At 38.3% G+C, this 22,641-nt stretch overlaps 2 protein-coding genes and 1 long non-coding RNA gene across 5 annotated transcripts in view; 1 reads left to right on the plus strand and 2 right to left on the minus strand.

Moving 5' to 3' along the window:
• Positions 1–554: 554 nt before the first annotated feature.
• On the minus strand, positions 555–13,395 carry phgdh (phosphoglycerate dehydrogenase). 3 transcript variants are annotated; one of them, XM_079617601.1, is made up of 13 exons: positions 13,303–13,395; positions 9,669–9,866; positions 8,766–8,917; positions 8,347–8,412; positions 8,073–8,127; positions 6,218–6,316; positions 5,973–6,105; positions 4,928–5,076; positions 4,672–4,824; positions 3,422–3,560; positions 2,239–2,366; positions 1,925–2,141; positions 555–924 (listed from the first exon to the last, which is right to left on the minus strand). In XM_079617601.1, exons 2-13 carry the CDS (start codon positions 9,804–9,806, stop codon positions 770–772), a joined length of 1,584 nt encoding a protein of 527 aa, XP_079473727.1. In that variant the 5' UTR covers positions 9,807–9,866; positions 13,303–13,395; the 3' UTR covers positions 555–769. The 3 variants fall into 3 exon arrangements, with proteins under 3 accessions (XP_079473727.1, XP_079473726.1, XP_079473725.1); XM_079617600.1 differs by having other exon boundaries at positions 9,669–9,922; XM_079617599.1 differs by lacking the exon at positions 13,303–13,395 and having other exon boundaries at positions 9,669–9,941.
• Positions 11,390–22,641, plus strand: part of cfap210 (cilia and flagella associated protein 210) — a 34,682-nt gene continuing 23,430 nt past the window's right edge. The window contains exons 1-6 of the mRNA XM_079617602.1: positions 11,390–11,636; positions 11,743–11,942; positions 13,774–13,947; positions 14,027–14,232; positions 15,028–15,184; positions 15,272–15,411. Of these exons, the coding sequence (XP_079473728.1) occupies positions 11,570–11,636; positions 11,743–11,942; positions 13,774–13,947; positions 14,027–14,232; positions 15,028–15,184; positions 15,272–15,411 (944 nt within the window). The 5' untranslated portion in view covers positions 11,390–11,569. The remainder of the gene's footprint in view (positions 11,637–11,742; positions 11,943–13,773; positions 13,948–14,026; positions 14,233–15,027; positions 15,185–15,271; positions 15,412–22,641) is intronic.
• Positions 16,842–17,926, minus strand: LOC307001298. Its single transcript, XR_013798201.1, has 3 exons — positions 17,811–17,926; positions 17,617–17,720; positions 16,842–16,979 (listed from the first exon to the last, which is right to left on the minus strand). It is a non-coding gene; the product is annotated as an uncharacterized lncRNA (long non-coding RNA).

Raw genomic sequence — 22,641 nt, forward strand, 5'->3', positions numbered from 1 at the left:
GGGGTGAACTATCCCTTTAATCCCAAATTTGTTTGCTAACAGCTAACATTGATTCCTGAAATGTTCTTTGAACATAGTTTGTCATAAAATAATAAATCCTAAAAATGAGAAAATGCCTGGGAACATAAAAATAAGGACCGTATTCTAATGTTAGGGGACCCACCATTGTTAGGATGAGTTTGACATGACATGACCCCTGACTCGGGAACATATTTTTGTCAAGTGATCATATTAGCAATAAGTATACATCATCTAGGGCTAGGCTATATCTTCCTGTAAAGAGAAGCACACCAAAAAAGGGCTGTGTGATTTTTACTCAAAAAGTAATTTGGTAATGAGTTGTTAAGACGTTAGAAACAGAGGTGGGGACAGTCCCAAAAACCACTATCCTGATGATGAAAGAAACCAGCAAAAAAGGGGAAAATACATGCAGTTTTAAGTAATTATCTATTTTAGTAGTACAAACTAGCGTCAGTTATTTAACATAATTTTTACACTTTAGAGACAAAAATGGCAACCCTTTAGTATGAAAAGAGACACAATCCACTGCAAAGCACTGATGGTTATTGTTTTAATCAAACATTCACATATCTGCAAAAGAAATGAGGTTTAGTGAACTAATAACAACAACAAAAGTAAAAATCTGACTTTTTCCAACACTGTTGTTTTAGGAAATGTAGTGTTGTGATCAATGTGAGTAACAGTAAGTAATGAAACTCAGTCAGGCTAGAGCTGCAGACGCTGGAATGGTAAGTGGTCAGTGACATATTTAAACAGTGAGCTGTGCAGCCTCTTTCACTAAGGACTTCAAGGCACCAATGTCCCCCAGCAGAAAAGAAATCCCCATGCAGTACCACTGGTCACCACTGCTGGCAGTAGAGGCACTGAAGGACTGCAGCTCCACACCTGCAGCAGCCAAAACCCCTGAGGAAGATAGGAAAGCGAGCATCAATCAACTGAAGGTCCCAATACACTCAAGTTATTTTTCGTTCTTCTCTTACTTTGTAAACAGAAATCCGAAATACGTGAACAGCAATATACTGTTAGCAAACATTCAACACCCACACTGCTGAGAGCGATGGTTAGATGAATATGTAAATATTTTATAAATGATGAATATGCTTTCCTCTCAGTACCAAAAAAAAACAAAAAACGTATCTATTTATTATATATATATAAACGGAACTATACGGTTATCCGGACCAGACGTGTCTTCTAGTCCCGTATAATCATCCCTGATTGGTCTTAACCCCAGTGACGGGTAGGTTTAGGGGCGGGGTTAGGGGTAGGCCATCGTATGATTGGTCTTAACCCCAGTGACGGGTAGGTTTAGGGGCGGGGTTAGGGGTAGGCCATCGTATGATTGGTCTTAACCCCAGTGACGGGTATGTTTAGGGGCGGGGTTAGGGGTAGGCCATCGTATGATTGGTCTTAACCCCAGTGACGGGTAGGTTTAGGGGCGGGGTTAGGGGTAGGCCATCGTATGATTGGTCTTAACCCCAGTGACGGGTAGGTTTAGGGGCGGGGTTAGGGGTAGGCCATCGTATGATTGGTCTTAACACCAGTGACGGGTAGGTTTAGGGGCGGGGTTAGGGGTAGGCCATCGTGTGGTCCGGATAAACGTATAGTACCAAATAAACATACCGGTAATATACATTTATACCAGGATGTTATAAGTGGAAATAAATTACCACTTATGCCTTTTGACCAATACATTTTCACAACTTTCAGTCATTTGTGATTACTGGAGGATTTTTAAACATCATTTTCTATAAATTACATGCAAAGAGTGATTTCTGGTTAATATTTTAGAGCTGAACAGGAAATCATCGTTTTAAAATTCCTAGTATTGTTAGTTTTTCATCTCAGTTATTCTTCCCATTAAACGCTATACTGTATGTGCAGAACGTGAATCAGTCTTTACTGGTTATGGAGAGCAGGAGCTCAGTGGAGGTGGCGGCCTTGAAGAACAGCAAGTGTCCGCGGAGAGGAACAGGCTGTCGAAACACACTTCCATTCAGCTCCAACAGCACAGGAACCCCAGCCTGCACCGAGCCCACCGCCTTGCAGATACTGCCGTTCACAGAGACCTCCACAACACACGCCTCACGGTCACTCGTGTCGCTATGATCCGTCTTCATCTGGGGGTGTGTGACACAGGGACAGATTTAACGTAACGTGTGTTTTAACCTAAAATACAGAGTAGTTCAAAAGCATGGTTTTGTAGAGTTGTCTTACGGTAATTCCCGTCTCTGCAGCTAGAGGCAGTGCGTTCACCAAGTTGGGGCCTTTCTGAGGACCTTCAGTGAGCAAACCAACTACAGCTGCTGAGCTCAGAAACCCAGTGGACTTCTTCAAGGACTCCCCTGAACACCAAAAAATTAACAAACAAACACATATTTTGTATATTTTTACATTTTATATGTATAATTACTGTATTTAAAAGTGTATGATATTGCCACAAGATGGCATCCTTGCACTGTTGATGATACAATTGAATGCCAATAGATAAGAATATAAATTGTCATTATTTCATTTGTACGTAATGTATTTAACTGTAATACAGCAGAAAGGTAATCATTATAAAATGCAAAAAATAATCTTGGTTTCATCAAGACAAAGTTATCATGTTAGTTTTTTTATTTTTATTCTTTGGTTATTTTCATGGCGAAAACAATACATTATTCAAATTTAACCCCGTGATGCATGACTTTTTACATCACAAATGAATATATATAAAAATTAAATCATTGATATTTTAGTATTATTTATATACGTTGTACTATTATTGCTTTATTTGTATTATTATTATGAATTAGCTTGTTATATTTTTGTTTAAGTTTTAGTTTACATTTCCAAATAACATTTTATTGCATCTCATATTTATATTTTATGTAATTTCATCAATAATTAAAAACAACTATTTTGAATGGTTTTTATTTTAGTTAACAATAACAACACTGATCTTCATGGTTTTTTTTTGTGTGTGGGGAGGACTTCAAAGCAATAACATGATTTCTTATCTAAAATATAGAATTCATAATTCCAAATTATTCATCCAGAGAGTTACACATCTGTAGTGGTCAGATTTTAAGACCTTAAAAAAGCTGTAATTTAATTCGATTTTTTTTTTTTTTACTGAATAAAACATTTTTCTCAGACGAGTAGAAATATCTATTCTAAAAGTCCATAAAATATATCTGACGGACAGCAAACTCTTACATGTATATATAGGAGGGTTTTCTCCTGACAGTAAATATGTGTGTGTAAACCTTGTGTATCCAATCCTGCATCATGTGTATGAATTTAACAGTATTTCTTGCTATTTGTTTAAGAACTCGTTCAGTTAGTGAGTGAGTTAATAACAAAAGTTGACAACATATTTGGCTGATTACTCATTATTCCTCAGTAATTGACCTACCAAGTGATGTGACATGGACCTGACTGTAGGGTTTTTTAGAAGTGCTGCAGGCCTTCAACACTCTGCCCATGGACTCTGCCAGCCGAATCCACTGATGAGAGTCCGGAGAGAAACTACTGACCAACACCTGAGCATTGACCTGAGGAGAATAAAACAAGTCTAGATGTAACAGATGTAGTGCAGATCTGTTCTACTGTATTGTGATATACTTCCAAATGAAATAAATGATCGAAACACAAAAGAATGAAGGGCGGGGACTATTTCTGTCCGTCGGTTGTTGATTGGATGGAGGCAGATCTGAATGCGAGCTTGCAGAAGACAGGAAGAAAGCGGCGTGGTTTAAGCAGACTAAATGATTGGAGAATTACGGCACACGTCACCAAAGAGAAATCTACTGTTTTTACTGGAAGATTTTATGTCAGTTATGAAATTGATAAAAAAACAAAAAAACAAAAAAAAACATATGCATGGATAAAATCAATAGCATGCATTTACAAAATAACCTATATAAATTTTTATTTCATGCTGGCTTTAAACAAATGAATCTATGTAAATATCCTAAAGAGTTGAGGTTATGTGTGTCATTTCTTATATGTTAAAGATACTTTTTAATTTATGAGTTGTTTATTAATAACATCAGTTTCTTAAATGGATACGTTTTTTTTTTTTAACTCATTCATTAAGAGGAATATTCTAATGAATCTTCAATCCATTTTGCGAATCGGTTTCATCGGTTTCACTAAAAATAACAATTCACTCGAACTGAACATCACTTTTGTCCTGCAAGCAAGTTTTACAATACACAAAGAGTGTAATCATTTGAAAGTGGGAATTTAATAAATTGAATGTATTTTTTCAGAGCTGTTGTGTACCAATTTTTTTCCTTTTAATATCTAGCAAGGATTTAATTTAAAAAAAATCCTGATATTTCCAGGTTTTCCATGGGGGAATTTGGAAAATAAATATCTGTGGTGAACATTACTTGAAGACTTTTTTATGTTTTGTCCTACAAAATAAATTACTTGCATTATTTACAGCTACTTTTTCGTTCATAATTGTTCAAATTAAACATTTTTACTTTAACTGAACTATTTGCTATGATTTTATATGGTTAGAAAAAAAATGCCCTCATAAATATACAAAATTTCCCTGAAAAATCAGGGAAAAAAAAAATTTGTTCCAGAGGGCAAATATTTCCCCATCCATCATAAAGTTAATTTCTGACACAATTAAAACTGAGCGTGACTCACAGCTCCCACTAATGCTTTGCCAGTAACCATGTCCACAATCTGCAGGGCGATATCCTTCCCACACCGAGCCTGTGCTTCTTTAGTGCTGGCTCCCAGATGAGGACAGCTGATTACATTGGGGTGGTTCACCAGCGCCCGGTTCTTTGGAGGCTCCTGAAGCCCAAAAAATAACAGCAACATTATTTATATTTATATAAATGTTATTTATTTATGCAGATAAATAAGTTCTCAGTCTGGGTGATAGACAAGCTCTGACCTCCACAAACACATCCAGTCCCGCTCCTCCACACTGCCCCGACTCCACAGCCCGGAGGAGGGCGTCTTCATCGATGATGCCACCACGAGCACAGTTCACCACCTTCACACCCTTCTTACACTTAGCAAATGAGGCGTCATTGAGGAGACCTGTGTAGGACATCAAAGGTTTGATTTTACACTGGGGCAATTCTGGATGTGATCGATTGGATATATGGATGTGATCGATTATTGGATGGACGGATTATTGGATAGATGGATGTGATTGATTGATTGATTGGATGTGATCGATTATTGGATGGACGTGATTGGATGGATGAATGGATTATTGGATAGATGGATGTGATTGATTGGATGGATTAAGGATGGATGTGATTGATTGGATGTGATTGATTATTGGATGGACGTGATTGGATGGATGGATTATTGGATAGATGGATGTGATTGATTGATTGATTGGATGGATTATTGGATAGATGGATGTGATTGATTGGATGGATGGATTAAGGATGGATGCGATTGCTTGGATGTGATCGATTATTGGATGGACGTGATTGGATGGATGGATTATTGGATAGATGGATGTGATTGATTGTAAAATGGATGGATGGATGGATTAATGGATGTGATTGATTGGATGGATTAAGGATGGATGTAATTGTAAAATGGATGGATGGACGGACGGATTAATAGATGGATAGATGGATGTGATTGGATGGATGGATTAATGGATGGATGGACGTGATCAATTGGAAGGATGGATCTGATCGATTGGAAGGATGGCCAGACAGATGTTTTTTTATTGAAATTGGGATTTTATCATTTAAAATATTCAACAATAAAAATTAGATTATATGCAGGTTTTAGATTATATTATATTAGACACAGGTATCTCAGGACTTTAGTCTGGGCATCCAAGCAACGGCAATATTAGATGAGATGTATTGAAATATTTGCTAGAATAAATCACAATTTAATTTTTTAACCAAATTGTGCAGCCTGAGCAAACTGGCAAAGACGACATGTCCTGTTTTGGTTGTGTGTACCTGTGGTGGAGGGCATGAGTGGAGTGTGGACAGTGATATAATCACACTGTGGCCACAGTTGCTCCAGAGACATCTGCTCCACACCCCAGCTCGCAGAAACCTCCGGAGGCGTGATGGGGTCGTACCCAATGGTCTATTAGGGATGCAAAAAGTTCAATCTTTGTAAAACAATAAAATTATTTGATAAAAATCACTATCATGCCTGCATTTAAGTCAAGTCCATTTTTAGGTCACGAAGATCTTACCTTCATACCAAAGGACTGCATTCTCGCCGCCACCTCTTTGCCAATTCTCCCAAGCCCTACAATCCCAAGAACTTTTCCATACAGCTCTGCACCCATGAACTGCAAAATCATTAGCAAAACTCTCAGCCATTCTACCGAAACAATGTGAAGCAACACATTCAGTGATCACATTTAATTAGTGATGACTGAGTTAGCACAGACAGGAAAGCATGGCTATGGAACGGCATACTATTTCTGCAGGATGTACTTTGTACACTGATGAGCTAAAACAGCCTAACCAGTCACAGGTTAAGCGAATATCGTGGATTATCTCCGAACAAGGACACATAGGGTAGATTAGATGGTGAGCAAACAATCAGTTCTCGTAATCAATGTGTTGGAGAAATGGGCAGGAATAAAGATCTGAGTGACTTTGACAAGGGCCAAACTGTTATGGCAAGGCGACTGGGTCAGAGTATCTCTGAAATGGCAAGGCTTCTGGGTTGCTCTTGATCAGCAGTGGTGAGAACTAACCAACAGTGACATTGAGGAGGGACAATCCAGTGACAGGGTGCTGAGCGCCCACAGCTTATGGATGCATGAAGGCTATCTCGTCTGGTTTGAGCCAACAGAAGGTCTACTGTGGCACAAGACATAACATTTTAAATTATGTTTATATGAGGGATGTGTCACAACACACAGGCTAAGCAGCCACAGACCAATCAGAGAGCCTATGATGACCCCAGTCCACTGCCGAAAGCGAGTGTCAGAACTGGACCTTGGAGGAATGGAAGAAGGTCGACTGGTGTGATGGGTCCAGTTTTCTTTTACATCACCTGGACGGCCATGTGCATGTGTGCTGTTCACCTGGGAAAGTGATGGCACCAGGATGCACTGTGGGATGAATACAAGCCGGTGGAGGGAGTGTACGGTAATGGCATCACACTGGGTCCAGCCATTCATTTGGATGAAAATTTGTAATGTGCCACCTGCCTAAAAATTGTTGCAGACCAGGTACACCCTTTCATGACAATGGTGTTCCCTGGTGGACGTTGTCTCTTTCAGAAGGATAATGCATCCTGTCACACTGCACATTTTGTTCATTAATGGTTTGAGGAACATGATGAAGATTTCAAGGTGTTGCCCTGGCCTCCAAATTCCTCAGATCTCAATCCAGCTGAGCATGTGTGGGATGTGCTGGAAAAACAAAGTTCGATCCACGGCGGCTCCACCTCACAACCTACAGGACTTGAAGGATCTGCTGCTAATGTCTTGGTCAAGTCAAGTCAAGTCATCTTTATTTATATAGCGCTTTTAACAATGTAGATTGTTTCAAAGCTGCTTTACAGAGATAAACTTATAATTTAAGGTAACAGATTTTTTTGGGGCTTTATAGCAGTTCTTGAATAAAGATATTTCCCAGCTAAAGTTGGTTTTGATTGATTCACTTCCGTCGAAAGGATAATTAGTTATTTAATTAGGGGCCACTAAGACTTCTCTCTACACAAACTTTAAACGTGAATCTGTGAGAAACGCTGATGGCGCTCACGTGCGTTATGTGCGTTATGTGCGTTTGAATATATGTGCGCATGTTTGTAATTCTCTACAAACCAAGCCTAGACAAACTACTTGTCCTGCCTATAAATTTGATACAGAATTTTATTTTATTTTATCTTGGTGCCAGACACCACAGGACACCTTCGGGGGTCTCATAGTGTTTTGGCTCATCAGTGTATACTTTGTACAGTATTTGTAAACTTCCAGTATGCATTGAAAACATTGATGAACATTTTTGTTCCATGCAATACTCTATTCCACAATACTCCATCTGTGATTGCCAACAGCCACACAAAAACAGGACAAAAAGTGTGCATACCTTTTTACGATCCCATTTTCCATCCTTCATTGACATGACAGCCTGGGGAATATGTCTAAGAAATGCATAAAAAATAAATAAATGTTTTTTAGGTATTTTAAAGGTATTTAATAGGCACATAACTTAAATAATGACTTAACCCACCATCAGTGATTTCAGAGTTCTGAAGGTTACAATAATTTCATAACACAATTCATTCTTTAACTCAAAACATAATATGAACCCTTTAAAAAAACAAACAGAAGTTCTTTAATTAATAATTTAGCCAGCTTACCTTGACAAGCTCATCAAAAGAGCACAGGTGAGCTCAGCAGCACTGATTGTGTTTCCACTCGGAGTGCTAAAAATATACAAATAAAAGACATTTCTGCTATCAGCTGCTTCCCAAATAAAAATAAATAATAATAAAACAGCATAAAAAAAACTTTTACAAAAGAAATGCCTTGTCATTCTGTTTAGCACCTCCTAAGATTTTAAGTGTTTTTGGATGAGATAAATAATATATTATACAGAGTTAAAATGACAATAAATTGTCATAAAAATATAGAGTCAATAAATAATGATTTTATTTTTGGTGAAAACTATTCCTTTAACAACAGAATAAAGTAGAGTGCACAACTAGAGCAACCTGCTTTAGCGTTAAAAAACCCAGAGAGAATAGAGGTCAGAGCAAGACTCAACATGCTTCATTACTTCATGACAATGATTCCTCTCTTGGTCGCTGCATCCACATCCACGTTGTCAACTCCAGTTCCGGCCCGGCCAATGATCTTCAAGTTACTGCCAGCGTTGATGATATCAGCAGTAACTTTGGTTGCTGATCGGACAACTAAACCATCATAATTCTTGGAGGAAAAGATTGTAAGACATGTAAACAAAATTAGCATGTAAAACAATTAAGTTTATCTCAAACCTTTATAAGAACGACATGCAAGTCAACATGCAATTTGTACTACTTTTACTTGCCCGTATTCCTGACAATAAATAAATATATATATATATATATATATATACACACATATAAATAATATATTATCTATATATTTATATATATATTTTTTATTAAATAATATATTTTTGATTATATGATATATTTATATATGTTTATAATATTATATATTACATCATAACAAAAAATATATATATTAACTTAATATATAACTTAATCGGTAAAGTGCCTGGCGTGCTACAATGACAGAATCATTGGTGATAATGGAAATGATAAGCTGCGAATGCTAATACCTTATAAATTTATTTAAACACAACAAAAACACAAGCAGAAAGCAAAACACACTTGCATTAAGTACTGCACTGAGAAAGGATCATGATTGATTGTTTGATGTCTAATGAAATCATTAGTTGTGAATCATATGGTGCAGATACAGCAGGCTGCTGTTGCATCAGACTCTTGTAGAGGAGGGGGGGGTGACAGTCACACACAAACTTTAGCACATCCAGCAACATCCACATGCTAATATTTGATATCACATTTGTACTGTTGCTGCATTGGAAGACGCCATTAGCTTGGCGGCGATTCAAATCAAGGCACTTGATATTCCGGGGAAGTTGCAGCACAACTTCAGAATCACCACTAACCTGAATCTCTGCTATCAACTCTTCTTTAGTCATCTGCTGCTTCTCCGTCACTTCGATGCCATTCTCCTGCAGGATAGTTTTGCAGCATGGATCAACACTTTCACTGATTAAAACGCGTTTGACTGATACCGGGGCCATTGCTGTTGATTCACTGACTCGACTGACTGATCGCGTGCGAAACTGCGAACTGATGTTCTTCTGAATAAAGAAAGATCTCCTCCTCATATAAACTCCGCCTCCTGAAGTCCTCCTGCCTCCAAATGTGCAACACAAGCACCTCACATTTCGCAATAGTTTTGTTTTTATCCACATTTAAAAAATATCGCACAAGTTTTGCGCAAATCTGTAATAGCAACGCAGTTATTATTGACCCACAAATCTGCAGAAATTAACAATAAATAAATAAACTAATAATAACAGGGAAAGAAAGAAAGAAAGAAAGAAAGAAAGAAAGAAAGAAAGAAAGAAAGAAAGAAAGAAAGAAAGAAAGAAAGAAAGAAAGTAAGAAAGAAAGAAATGACTTGATAAAACAATTACAACTAAGTTTTGTATTACTATTTCCTTTTATTTATTATTTTCTGTTTTTTTACTGTATTTTCATGTATTTATTTCCTTATTAATTAATTTTTCCTACATATATTTGTTATATCAATTTATGTATTTATACATTTATTTATTTTTCCCACATGTACTTGTTAATTTATTTCCACTTATGTATTTCATTTTATGTTTATTCATTTATAAATGTATTTATTTATATATTTCACATTTTAGATTTAGATGCATTTAGATCTTTATGTATTTTCCAATTATTACATTTATTCTCACAAAAATGTATTCATTTTTCCACACATTCATTTATTTTCTTATCTATGTATTTATTTATGTCCACTTTTATTTATTTATTTCCTATTATACATTTATTTATTTATTCTTAATGTCTGCAGTTTTGGATATCCATACTTTAATGGGCGTTTATTGTATCAATGATCTATTCATTTGAGCTTAAAGTGAATATAGGATGAAAAGAAGGTCAGTTGGACTAATTCTTCACACAAGCTCAAGCATCTGACTAATTAGGCGACCACATGACATACATTTATTCTGCTGCCATTTTCTCTTGTCTTGACTTATCTGTTAGTAATAATCTCGTAAAGTTAGTAAAATCATAATAACGTTTATGCCTTTTTTGTTTTATTGAGATTTCATAAAAATGTGAAATGTGTTAAAAGGAAAAGTTTTTTTTTTTTAAACACTGGATGACAGTAATGTTTTGTAGACAACTTATATAACCATATAGTGTGACAGTGACAACATTTTTTTGTGTGTGTGTGTGACTGATAACATGGTACATGTGTTCAGTAACATTAATCAACACTAATTTGAAAGAAAAAAAGGCAGTCAAAAATAATATAACTTTATTTACTGGAATAAAAATGTGTTAAAACTAGCCCCTGGTCTACCCTACTTTAGAAGTCAATATCACCGAAGTAAAATCATGTAGGAAAATGTACTTTTTGATAGGCTATTTTGCCATTTTGTCTTGGAATGTACCAGACCAAGAAGAAATGCTTACGAGAGTATCTCTGCATTGTTAAAAGTTCTATACTAAGCATTTAAAGTAAATATAATGTAATTTCTTTCATTCCATAATGTTAAGAATTGCAAGGCAAAGGTTTGTTTTGCTGGCTCTTTAAGGATTGGCATGACGTCACCTACTTCACATGCAGGGTTGCTGGGTAACAGTGTAACACAAGTTTAAGTGGTTGCCGAGCAACACAGTGTAGACAGAGAGTCCGAGCATGTTAACAACATTAGGCAAGTTCGTCGATGTATGAAGGAATAAAAATATAAAAGCATCTCAATATACGTATATAGATCAACGAATGTGAGGAGTTAAAATGTCAACAGCCTTAGTAAGAGCAAGTGTCGTCCAGTACGGTCGGAGGAAAGGCTCGAGTAAACAAGGTGAGAATTAAAAAATACTGCGCAACAAAATATCTGAAAATAATGTATACTAACTTAATTACAGATTTTTTAATAACTTGAGAAATATGTTGTCGAATGCATACAGTTGTGATTCCGGAGATGGAGAAAACCGAAGCAGACCTTCGTCAAGTGGTAGTTTTGTCCAAATCTGAATGGCAGCGAGTGCAGGACAGTGTGAACGGTGTGAATCGTCACAACAGGAGTGTCATTGCAGCATCTGAACAGCGGGAGGCGCTGCACATGCGCTCTAAAGAGCTCGTCAAACACTGGTCCAACACCATAGCTGTGAGCATCGCACTATTACTGCATCTGTAGCTCTCTTATTTACGGAGCCCCGCACATGACATGCAGGAATTTTCTTTTCTTTTTTTCTTTCAACTTTCATAAAAGCTTACAATGTCATTTAACATCAAACATAATACAAACAGATATTTGGGGGAAACATATAACATTATCTTACATTGTACAGAGTATTTTTTTCAATATAAGACATGTTTTTTATTTCTAGTGATTGAATTCCACGAGTCATGGAATATTTTAAGATCTTTACAAAAAAAGGAGATTAAATTAAAGGATTATAGACATTACTTTAGCTTTATGTATATGAAACTTCCCAAGAAGAATTATTTACTTTAATGTGTTATCAAATTAGCCTATAGGAGAAAAAAAATAGTAGGCTAAATCGAGGGAACGAATTAGTAAATTGTGCACACAATTTCTTTTTTTTTTCTTAGATGTGATATGCGGGGCTCAGTACTCATTAGACTCAATGAGCAATAATATTTTACATTTACATTTAGCATACGCTTTTTATCTACCCTGAAAATCCAGAGTTCTCGCGAGAGCACAATTTGAATTTGCTCATTAATCTTTCAGATTTAGGTCTGGATTTCCAGGCTAGCTTTTATCCAAAGCGACTTACAAATGAGAACAATAGAAGCAATTAAACTTACAGTATGACAACAGTATGTAAGGGTCATCATAACCCTTCACAGTTCAATCTAACGCAGTACATGTATTATTATTACTTTTTAAAGATAGAATAGAGGAGAAAGTGTTAGTATTACTGGATCAAGTGCTGCTGAAAAAGATACATCTTCAGCAGTTTCTTAAAATTGGGTTTACTTGCTTGAAAACCCCCAAATTTACCCTAAAACTAAATAAATATGCATAAACATCATTCTGTTTAATGACCTAAACACTTTTAAGGAGGAAAAGGCCTTTTTATAAGTCTTTTTTTAAGAAATAAGAATATAAAGCTGTTATTTGGTTGGATTTTTTAGCTCATATGTAGGCTATTATAATATTTTGTTAATACTCCTTATTTTGTATGCCGTTTGTGTTTAGAATGTTTTCAGGTTACACTTTACAATATTAGTTAATGCATTAAGTAAAACTAATTTGAAATTCATTTGTTAGGCTACTACAGTATATCTTAAATCCTTGTTAATGTGAATTATTAAAATACATCTGTTTATTGTTAGTTCATGTTAGCTCAGGTCTATTAAATATTAACTGACTGACAACTTTTGATTAAAAAAATGTATTAACAAAATTAACATTAGCTAAGATCAATAAATGTTTCAGAATTATTTTTCATTGTTAGTTCCTGTTAGCCGTTGTACTTAACTAATGGTGAACTTACTGTACAGTTGTCACATGTATACTTTAATCACCATTGGGAACATGCAGGAGAAACAGAATAACCATTACACTTAATACAAACAAAACTGGACAGGAAACTAACTCAAACTGACGGCTTAAATACACAGAGCAAACAAAAGAGCTAATTAATTGTACAACAGGTGAAAGGGATGATTAATCAAAGACACTGGGAAACACACAGGAAAACGGTAACAGAACTAAAACACAAACTAAACCAAAAATGAACATACAATACAATTTTTTTTACCGTTATTTATTCTTTTGACAATTATTTTTACAATTTGGTATAATGTTAAATTATTATTTGAATAACATCTTGATGTGATATTTTAGTTTTTCTTCATTAAAAAAATAAATAAAGCAATACCTGGCTGGGTCTCTGAGGGTTAATATGAGACTTGATGTATACAGTAACAAAGTACAACAAACAAATCTGATTTTGTCCTTACAGGGACAACGACAAAAAAAGCTAGAGGCTAAAACAGTTCGAGAGGCGATCGAAGAAGAGGAGAAGAAGCTACTTGACATAGAAGAAGCGAAATACCAGGCCCAGACACGAAAGGAGGCCATTGAGAAAGCAAAAACCCAGCAGTACTACCAGAACGACAGAGTGAAAGGCTTCCATGTTTGTGTCTTACGTTATTAGATCACAAATCTTTTTCTGTGGTAAAATGTTTGTAGAAACTATCCTCTTGTTTTGACAGAGCGCTCTGATGCTGGCGGAGGTTCTGAAGGAAAGAGAGGCTCAGATCGACCTCAAACGCTTGAAGCAGAATGCCAGCAAAGACGCGGACAGAGATATCTTGGCCAAAATGGCTTGCAGAGATGAACAGGCTGTCCAGCAGGAGCAGCAGAAAGCACTGCAGAGGAAACAAGACCAACTGTTCATTTCCGAGAGCTTGAGACTACAGTAAGGAGAAATTAAAGCCTGTAAAGTAAAGGGCGCTGCTCAAGCTAACATTTCAGCTGTGCTGCCATAAACAATAAGATTCATGAGAAGTTCAACACTCTTATTTAAGCAATAAAAAAATGAAACACAAATGTGTTGTTTATCTAAAGTCATTTAATTGGAACATCAAAGGTCAACAGCAAAAGCATTGCTTAAAAAAGTGAGATTAAGTACATAAAGTATTTGTATTATTTAACATATCACCATATTCTGAGTTTTTACTGTTTTTATTCATTTTGAGGAATGCTGAATATGTTTTTGTGCAAGTGAGATGCAATAGCCATCATGTTTACACACAAACGCCTCTACTCCCGATTTCTCTCAACATGGGGACAGGAGAGCTATCAGTCCATAAATGGGAAACTTCATTGAAAGAGTTACTCGGATATTTTGTTGTACATTAAAAAGTAATGTAAATGTAAAGTAACTCGTTACTTGAAAAAATTGATCTGATTAAGTAATGCAATACCCCGAACACTGCTTTTGAATGTTCTCTGAACTTGCTGAAATAATTAATAACATTCAAAAAAATTTAGACGATTGTCCAACTAAAACATTTCATTAAAAAAAAAACACTCCACGAATTATGTATAAATAATGTTTTTGTGTTAATGTTTTGAGAGCATGATTACTTGAACGAACTTTCTATTAATGTTATTAGAAGAACGTTTGTTCGTAACTTTGAGAGAACCACATTCCCTGTTAGCTGGGAATTACCTTAAAGGACAAGGTGTCTGATGTTTCCCGCTTTCTTAGGTTTAAGGATCATGAAATGAAGAAAGAGCAGGAGAGGCAGGAGATCAAAAGGGAGGCTGAAGAAATCGAGCGACTCAGAGATCTTCATCTGTGGGAACAGTCCATGAAAGAGCGCAAGAATCAGGAAGAGAAGAGAAGCACAATGAATGCTTTTCGCGTAAGGCGGTTGTTGGACAACATTCACACTGTAAAAGCAGATTGAATCAGATGCTGTATTGAAATCCCTCCTTCTGTCTTCCATCAGGACCATTTGACCAACAGAGAGCTGACGAAAGCAGCGGAGGCTCGGAGGCAGGAGGAAGAGGAGGAGAAAAGAAAGCAGCTCGCCAGACATAAAGAAAAAGTGACGAGAATGAGGAAAGGAAAGCAGGAGGAAATGTTCAGGTATTATACATAAGACAATAGAAACGCGTCCTGTGGTGGTTATTAATGACAGGATTCTCATTCAAATTAACTTCTTTATTTTGCTCCCTGTAATTGATAAACTTGATATATTAAATGCTAGATAACAGATCAAACTAGAACGTACATTTCCAGAAGAAAATGTGAATGGTGCTTGCAGTGGCAAAAAACACGACCCGGTTGCACATGAGTATATTATATTCTTTTTATTGTTTTAAATGGCACAACTCACTCGTTTCTGTGAAGGACCCAGTAGAGTATACATGAGCAGTGACTTTACACTCAGGCACTTAACTCTGACATACGAGATCTGATGGATCGGGGTGCACATTAATACTTCAATGAAAATTAAATATAATTTAACAGTTGTTTTCAATTTCATTTGTAGTTGAAATAAAAAAAAATAAGTGTATTTTAGAGTTTAGAATTAAGAAATGAGAAAATGTATACAATACTACACCATCTGGTCATAATTGTCATGAACTTGTTCAGCGATCGCTGGACGCCATTAATGGTCATCAGGTCGCAAAAGTTATTTGAATACGAATTGATGATTGTCTAAATATATCAATATTCCTCCAATTATGCACACTTCTGAATTAAAATGCCAATTGGATGCTGTTCAGTAAAGCTGTGTGAAGACACGTCAACAGTTGTGTCTGAATATGAATGCATGTTATTCTGTTCAAAGCATCAAACATTAATTGACCGTTGATACCCTGTACATGTAGCGGTCCTGATTTTATAAATGTTGAGTATATAAAGCTCATTTAAATGTAAGCTTTTAAATGACCCGACCACTTACCATCTTAAAGAACCATCTGTGAATATACCTGGATCTTCTCTGAAGTTCACAAGAAAATATTCATAATGTGACAATGATGACTAACTTTCAATAAAGACAAAAACACAGTGTGTGTCAATTAACCAAATGTTTATTTAAAAGATTTTTTTAAATGCCTGTTGTGTCAAATTCCACCCAGCAAATGGATTAGATCAGGGATGGGCCACTTGGGTCCTGGAGGGCCACTGTCCTGCAGAGTTTAGCTCCAACACTAATTAAACACACCTGAAAAAGGCAATCGATGTTTTCAGGATTACTAGATAGATACAGGCAGGTGAGTTATCATCAGGGCTGAAGCTAAACTCTGCAGGACAGTGGCCCTCCAGGACCGGAGTTGCCCATCCCTGGATTAGATCCTAGTGTTGTACTAGTTATTAGATATACTTTGTATTAAAATTATCTTTAAAGCATTACCCCTAAGATTATAAAAATATATATATTTTTTTTATTATGTACTAGTTTAGCATATAGTGCTGAGAATTTTGTTGTGAATACATTTGTAAAAATGCTCTTTAATTGAAGGAGTGGGTAGCTCTGAAAAGAGCCGTTGTTGTCTTTAAAAAGACATTTGGTTTCAACTTTGGAGTTCCACCCGCAGACCGTCTCTCAGGTTTGCTCAGGAGAAGCTGGTTTCAATCTGCGCTCAGGTGAACTCGGTCTCTGGTGTTTCTATGCTGAATGGCACGCATCTGTCTCCCTGGATATCCTGAGGGCAGAGGAGATAAAACATATGATAATGTTAGTGAATTTATTTGAATTGTTAACTTATTGAGCAGCATAGTTGATGGGTCAGATGTAAGCCTTTAGTTTTTACATCAAATCATACTTCTTTGAACAAAACCCATGGTTTTTCCTGCATTTAACTTTTTTAGCATTTATTAATCTTTGTTAGTGATTTTTACATTTACTAATACGGTACATTGTTCAAATCAAAACTTGTAAGTGTTAACATTAGTAAATGCAGTGAACTAACATGAATAAACATTGAACAGCAGTTTTTAAAATAAATAACTGTCAAAAAGTTCATAATGGAGTGATTAATATCATAAAGCACATAGCAAGTTGTTGTTAGCTAGCTGTTCATTTTATTCAATTGTTAGCTATGTTAGAAAATTAAGACTATTAGTTAAAATAAACCTTTTGATTCTATTATTTTTAGTTGAACTTTTTAATAGCAATATGATTATATAACAAAATTATGAAATCCAGTGGTAAAATCTTCTCCTTTTTTTTAAATAAGAGAGCAAGATAGGACAACAGTGTCTGTTGGCCACCAACGAAGACATTTGACGCGGGAAAAACCCTGAAACCATTGTATAATAAAATGCACTGAAATACTACACCTTATCAGTAGTATTGACCTCAGTGTGCTTCTTCCTCTGCTTCTTCCTCTGCTTCTTCATTCTTCAGAGTTGTCCTCAATGCCATAGATATTTGGACCTGTTCTCTGGGCAATGAAATTAATAAATGAACAATGGGATCACGAATACACCCATACTAATAAAAATTTAAAAACAAACTCAGAAATAAAACTTACGGAAAGAAATTGACACATAATCTGGTATCCAGCTCGTCGTCGTCATTGATGTAGCACACATGATCTTCTCAGACAATCTCACTTCATTTGGCTGGTTCATGAAAAACATAAAAATCAAAATTAGAGATTCAAATATAACATTTCCATTCAAACGCGGTTATGAAAAGCAGTAGTACACAGCTAAAGCAAAAAAATGGAACACTTAGCTTTAGAAGGTAAATTGCACACTCATATCCAGACAGGACTGCTATGGTCTCCCAATTCTTCCTGCAACTTTACAGAAGGGCACATATCAATCATAGAATAGCAGGGGACTGCATATCCCGCACAGATTGTCACAAATTTTGTAGATTGAACATCAATTCAAGTTAAAATGTTATAAGGTCAAAATCAAACATTACAATGGTGTCTTGCTACTTCTCTCTTTCCCTTGTCTTTTATAACTTACTGCCACTGTTGCACTGACTGTCTGTGTCCTCCCTGGAGCTGTCACGCTAGTCCTCCGTCCTTCCTGCTGCTGCTGCTGACGTTGCTCCTTCCTCGTAGCTCAGTGGTATAAACCCTCAAAATGACCTAACCACAATCTCTAACGCCACAATCTAACCGCAACACGACCATACGCGCCAACCCGTTTGATGAAGGCTGTCGAAGCGCCGTTGATGTCATGAATCCAGGTCCATTGGCAACGGTTCCGTATGGCATACTACCTAACAACCCGACCATACGCGCCCAACCGTTTGAATAAGGCTGAAGCCCCACAGTCGTCGTTAAAGCAGGTTCAGTGGCAAACGGTTCCGTATGGCATACTAACCTACCACCAAACACAACAATATCAGTCCACCAAAAAAAGCCGAATTAACGCAAAACGCAGTACACAGGATTATGATAGCTATGGTAGGTATGCAAGACACCTGACCCAAGGCACAAATCCGGATGAGAGACGTAAATGTGGTCCAGTAGAGTGTTCTTTTTGGTTGTTGCTGTGGTGATCAGTTGCGTGTATCCTTTAGACTGAAACAATTCCAGAACAGTTTTTGTCCCTGCGCAGAGGAGATCCTCATTAAAATCTCCACAGATTAGTGTGGGGTGTTCGTCCACCATGTCCAAATAATCCAGCAGACTCTTCAAGTTTTTGGAGAACTCTTCAAATCCGTAGTGTGGCGGCCTGTACACAGCAGCGATTGTCGCTTTGATTGGGCTATCCACTTTGATGACGACATACTCCAGATCGGTCACATTTTGCACAAACTGCCTAGCCTGAGCTGAAATATGCTCTTTGCAATAGATTGCGACTCCACCACCAGCTTTCTTTGCAGTTTCTTGGTGTGTCGAGTAGGAGACATGTCTATTTCGCATAAATGCGTTGTACCCTTCCAGTTGGACGTGGGGTGTCATGAGTGACCCGGTCAGGTGAGTTTCCGTCATGCAAAGAATATCCGACAGAAGCAGTTCGTGATGGCATCGGATATCTTCGATGTGTGATGACAGTCCTTCTGTGTTGTGATGGATTATTTTCAGCGTTTGATCCAAGTCGGTTTCCCTAACCTGCTGTAAAAGCGGCATGATTCCTTCGAATGATGCTCTCGTCATGTTTTCCAACGATGCTGTGACTGTAGCATCGGCATAAATCTTCTTTTCGCTGAAGTCCGTGATGTGTAGTCCACAAAGCGAGGTTGTTCTGCTGAGGGCAACGTAGGCCATTCCCGGCTCGAAAATCTTCTTTAGTGAAACCACGGCATTCTCCAACGTCATGCCTTGGACTTTGTGAGCTGTGCAGGCGTAGGCCAACTTGATGGGGAATTGTCGACGAACTGCTCCTTTCCTCAGACTTTCTTCGGATCTCTCGATGTACACACAGTCGTCGTCTTCACCTTGCACCCTTTTGCGGTTTTTCTTCCCTGCATGTGGATTGTCGAGCTGAAGCCCTAGCATGTGTACGGTGTCGATTCCATCTTTTGTCTTATTGACAATACGAGAAATCTTCCCAAAGCACCCATTGCATAGACCGTCCTCGACATCCAAATTCCTAGTCACCATTATGCGTACTCCCAACGCAATTTGTATGGTGTCAGGCAAGTCGTCCTTTTTGCCGGTGACGGGCCTCGTTTGTCTCTTCATCCCTCCCGTTCTTGGGTCTTTCCTGTAGTCTTCGGCATCGATGGTAATGATGTCAGTGTGAAGAGCATGTATTGTTTCAGTGTTGTGTCTGTGGACTTCCTTGTTGGTGGCAAATACGTGCAATGCATCACACGGGCAGTCTTTGGGGTCCTTCACAGCCTGGAGTAACAAAGCTCGATCTTCTTCAGCAAGGTCGTCGGTCTTCTGCTTCACCCGTATGCGGTTTAAAAGTTGGGCAAAAGCCAAGTCTTCTTTCTGACGCATGATCTCGGTGAGAGTAATCATTTGGAAATGGTCTTTCCAGAAGTCCAAAACATCCTCTTCGTACACGCAGAGTGGTTTGGCTTTACCCAGAGGTGGCAGTTGGTAAAAGTCGCCCACAGCGAGGACAGAGATTCCCCCGAATGGTTTCTTGCTGCCTTTTATTTGCTGAAATCTCCAGTTGATGTAGGCAAAAAGATCCTTTGAAATCATGGACACTTCATCGATGATAAGAATCTCCACGTCGCGTAGTGTTGCTCGAAGCTCATCCAGGGCATTTCCAAGTCCTTGATACGGTGGCTTCAGATTCCTTGGAAGTTTCAAAATGGAATGGAGTGTTTTACCGGAAATGTTGAATGCTGCCGTTCCAGTAAACGCACTCAAGAGCACCGTAGGCACGGAGAGATCCCCTTCCTCCCGTAGTCGAGGCAGTTGTCGAAGAATCTTGGTCGCTTCCGTGTATATGCACTTGATGACGTGTGATTTGCCACAACCAGCACCACCTGACACGAAGTAGAAAAACTGTTCTGGATTATGACCCCACACACGCTTCTGACACCACTGGCAGACCGTGTAGAATATGGCTGCCTGCGTCTCATTGAGACTTCTGAACAACTTCCTGACAAATTCAACACTCATCTGCGGTGCCTCTATTCGTGGCACGACCCCGTCTCCATGTTCAAGAACCTGGAATTCTGGGATATCATCTTGTACGTCCTCATCATCCGGAATGATGTCTTGTCGTTCGGCGACGCACTCCAAGCGATCCACTTCTACTTCAGGTGCAAAAGCGTTCCATGCGTTCTCAGGCGGTCCTTGCCGTTCCAGCTGATCGAATGCCTTGTCCAACTCGTCACTGTGTTTTTCAAACTTCTCCTTGTTCGCTTGAACTATGGCACAGACAGGAAACAGCAAACCAGGGTGAGAAGGTAGTTCCACAGATGCACCTTTGTAAAACGTCTCGTAGGTTGGAAATCTTGGAGGTTTTAGCTGTTCGTTGGTCCGATGCGGCATATAAAGCTTTAGTAATCTACAGTAAAACTTTTCGGGTTGTTTTTTCTCCGAATAACGTGCAAATCTAATGACTGCAGCCTTCCCAGATGTTCTTTTCTGAAAAAAACCCATGCCGTTGAGCAGCCGGTGAACATTTTTGCCTTCCGTTTGCTGACCATACACGATGCGGCACTCCGAAGCAAAATCTGCCAGGCACATCTTTTCAAAATCACGCGTTTGAGGCCTTGCCCTGTATTTATCGATCATCCCCGACATCCAGACGTCCTCTGAATCTGGATTTTTATTTTGTAGGACACTAAGGGGAAGACTCATCTTTAGCGCGTCATCATCCGTCGGTAGAAACACAACACTTCGTGAACACTTCTTCAACGGTAAGCTGCATGTTCGTGCCACAGACTCCTGAGCGCTAACTTGCCTGTGTTTGGAGTAGGCTTGCATTATCTGCTTCATCTCATCTTCCTCGCTAACGTTCGTCTCGCGCACACTCTTGATTACGTTTTTAAGTAAATCGCCCATTTCATTCTCCGGCTTGGAAATGTACGAAAGCATGTACATAACGCAGCTAAAAGCGTCAAGAACGAACTGAATGTCCATATTGGCGTTCCATGCCCTTAATAAATCGGGATTGTATCCATTCACCCAAGACTCCTTTGGATCACGCTTCAGCAGAATCACGTTGGCATTGGACAATGCTTTGACGTTCTCATTGTAATCCTCGATGGACATCTTACACTCTGTCAGTAGCTCTGACAAGCTGTCAAAGGAGGCTTGGGGGTCATTCAACAGATCCCACACCGGCTTGAGTTTGGTCCTGGCTTCGCTCATTGCCTTTCGAGCAGCTTCCTGTCTCAACTTCCTTCTGTCCGCTTGCTTTTGTGCTTTCTCGTGCTCTTCTTCAGGACGCTGTGGTTGTGTGGTTTTAGACGCAAACATGCAGCTTCCGGATGGAGAAGTGTCCGTGTCATCCTCTTCTTCAGGACGCTGTGGTCGCGGACGAGTGATCTTGGTGCTAGACACCGGTAGTTTGGGGAACCCAAATCGACACAATACATTTCCCTTCTTACAGGACTTTGAATGGTTCCTGCTGTGAAGCTGGACCTCTGTGACGATCCGGTGAAGCTCAGGATCAGCCGAGGAATCGGGCAACTGGCAGGTTATGTTGCGGTCGATAAAGTTACAAACATCCTCATCAGAGTCCTGTTCAAACTCGGGTGCGTCCTTTATCCAAACAAGAAGATGGATATGTGGGCTTCCTCTAGCTTGGAACTCCACTCGGTAAAAGTAGTCCTCAACTTCACCAATGGGTTGGGCTGGCGACAAAAGCAGATGAGTCATTAGCGCATCCACCCGTTTCTCAAACATACGCATGACAGTGACTGGGTTGCTTCGGAGGATTTCACACTTCGTCGTCCAGTCAAGCTCGGAAAAGTCGACGTGT

Source organism: Phoxinus phoxinus (assembly GCF_949152265.1).
Source record: "Phoxinus phoxinus genome assembly, chromosome: 7".
Taxonomy (NCBI): domain Eukaryota; kingdom Metazoa; phylum Chordata; class Actinopteri; order Cypriniformes; family Leuciscidae; genus Phoxinus; species Phoxinus phoxinus.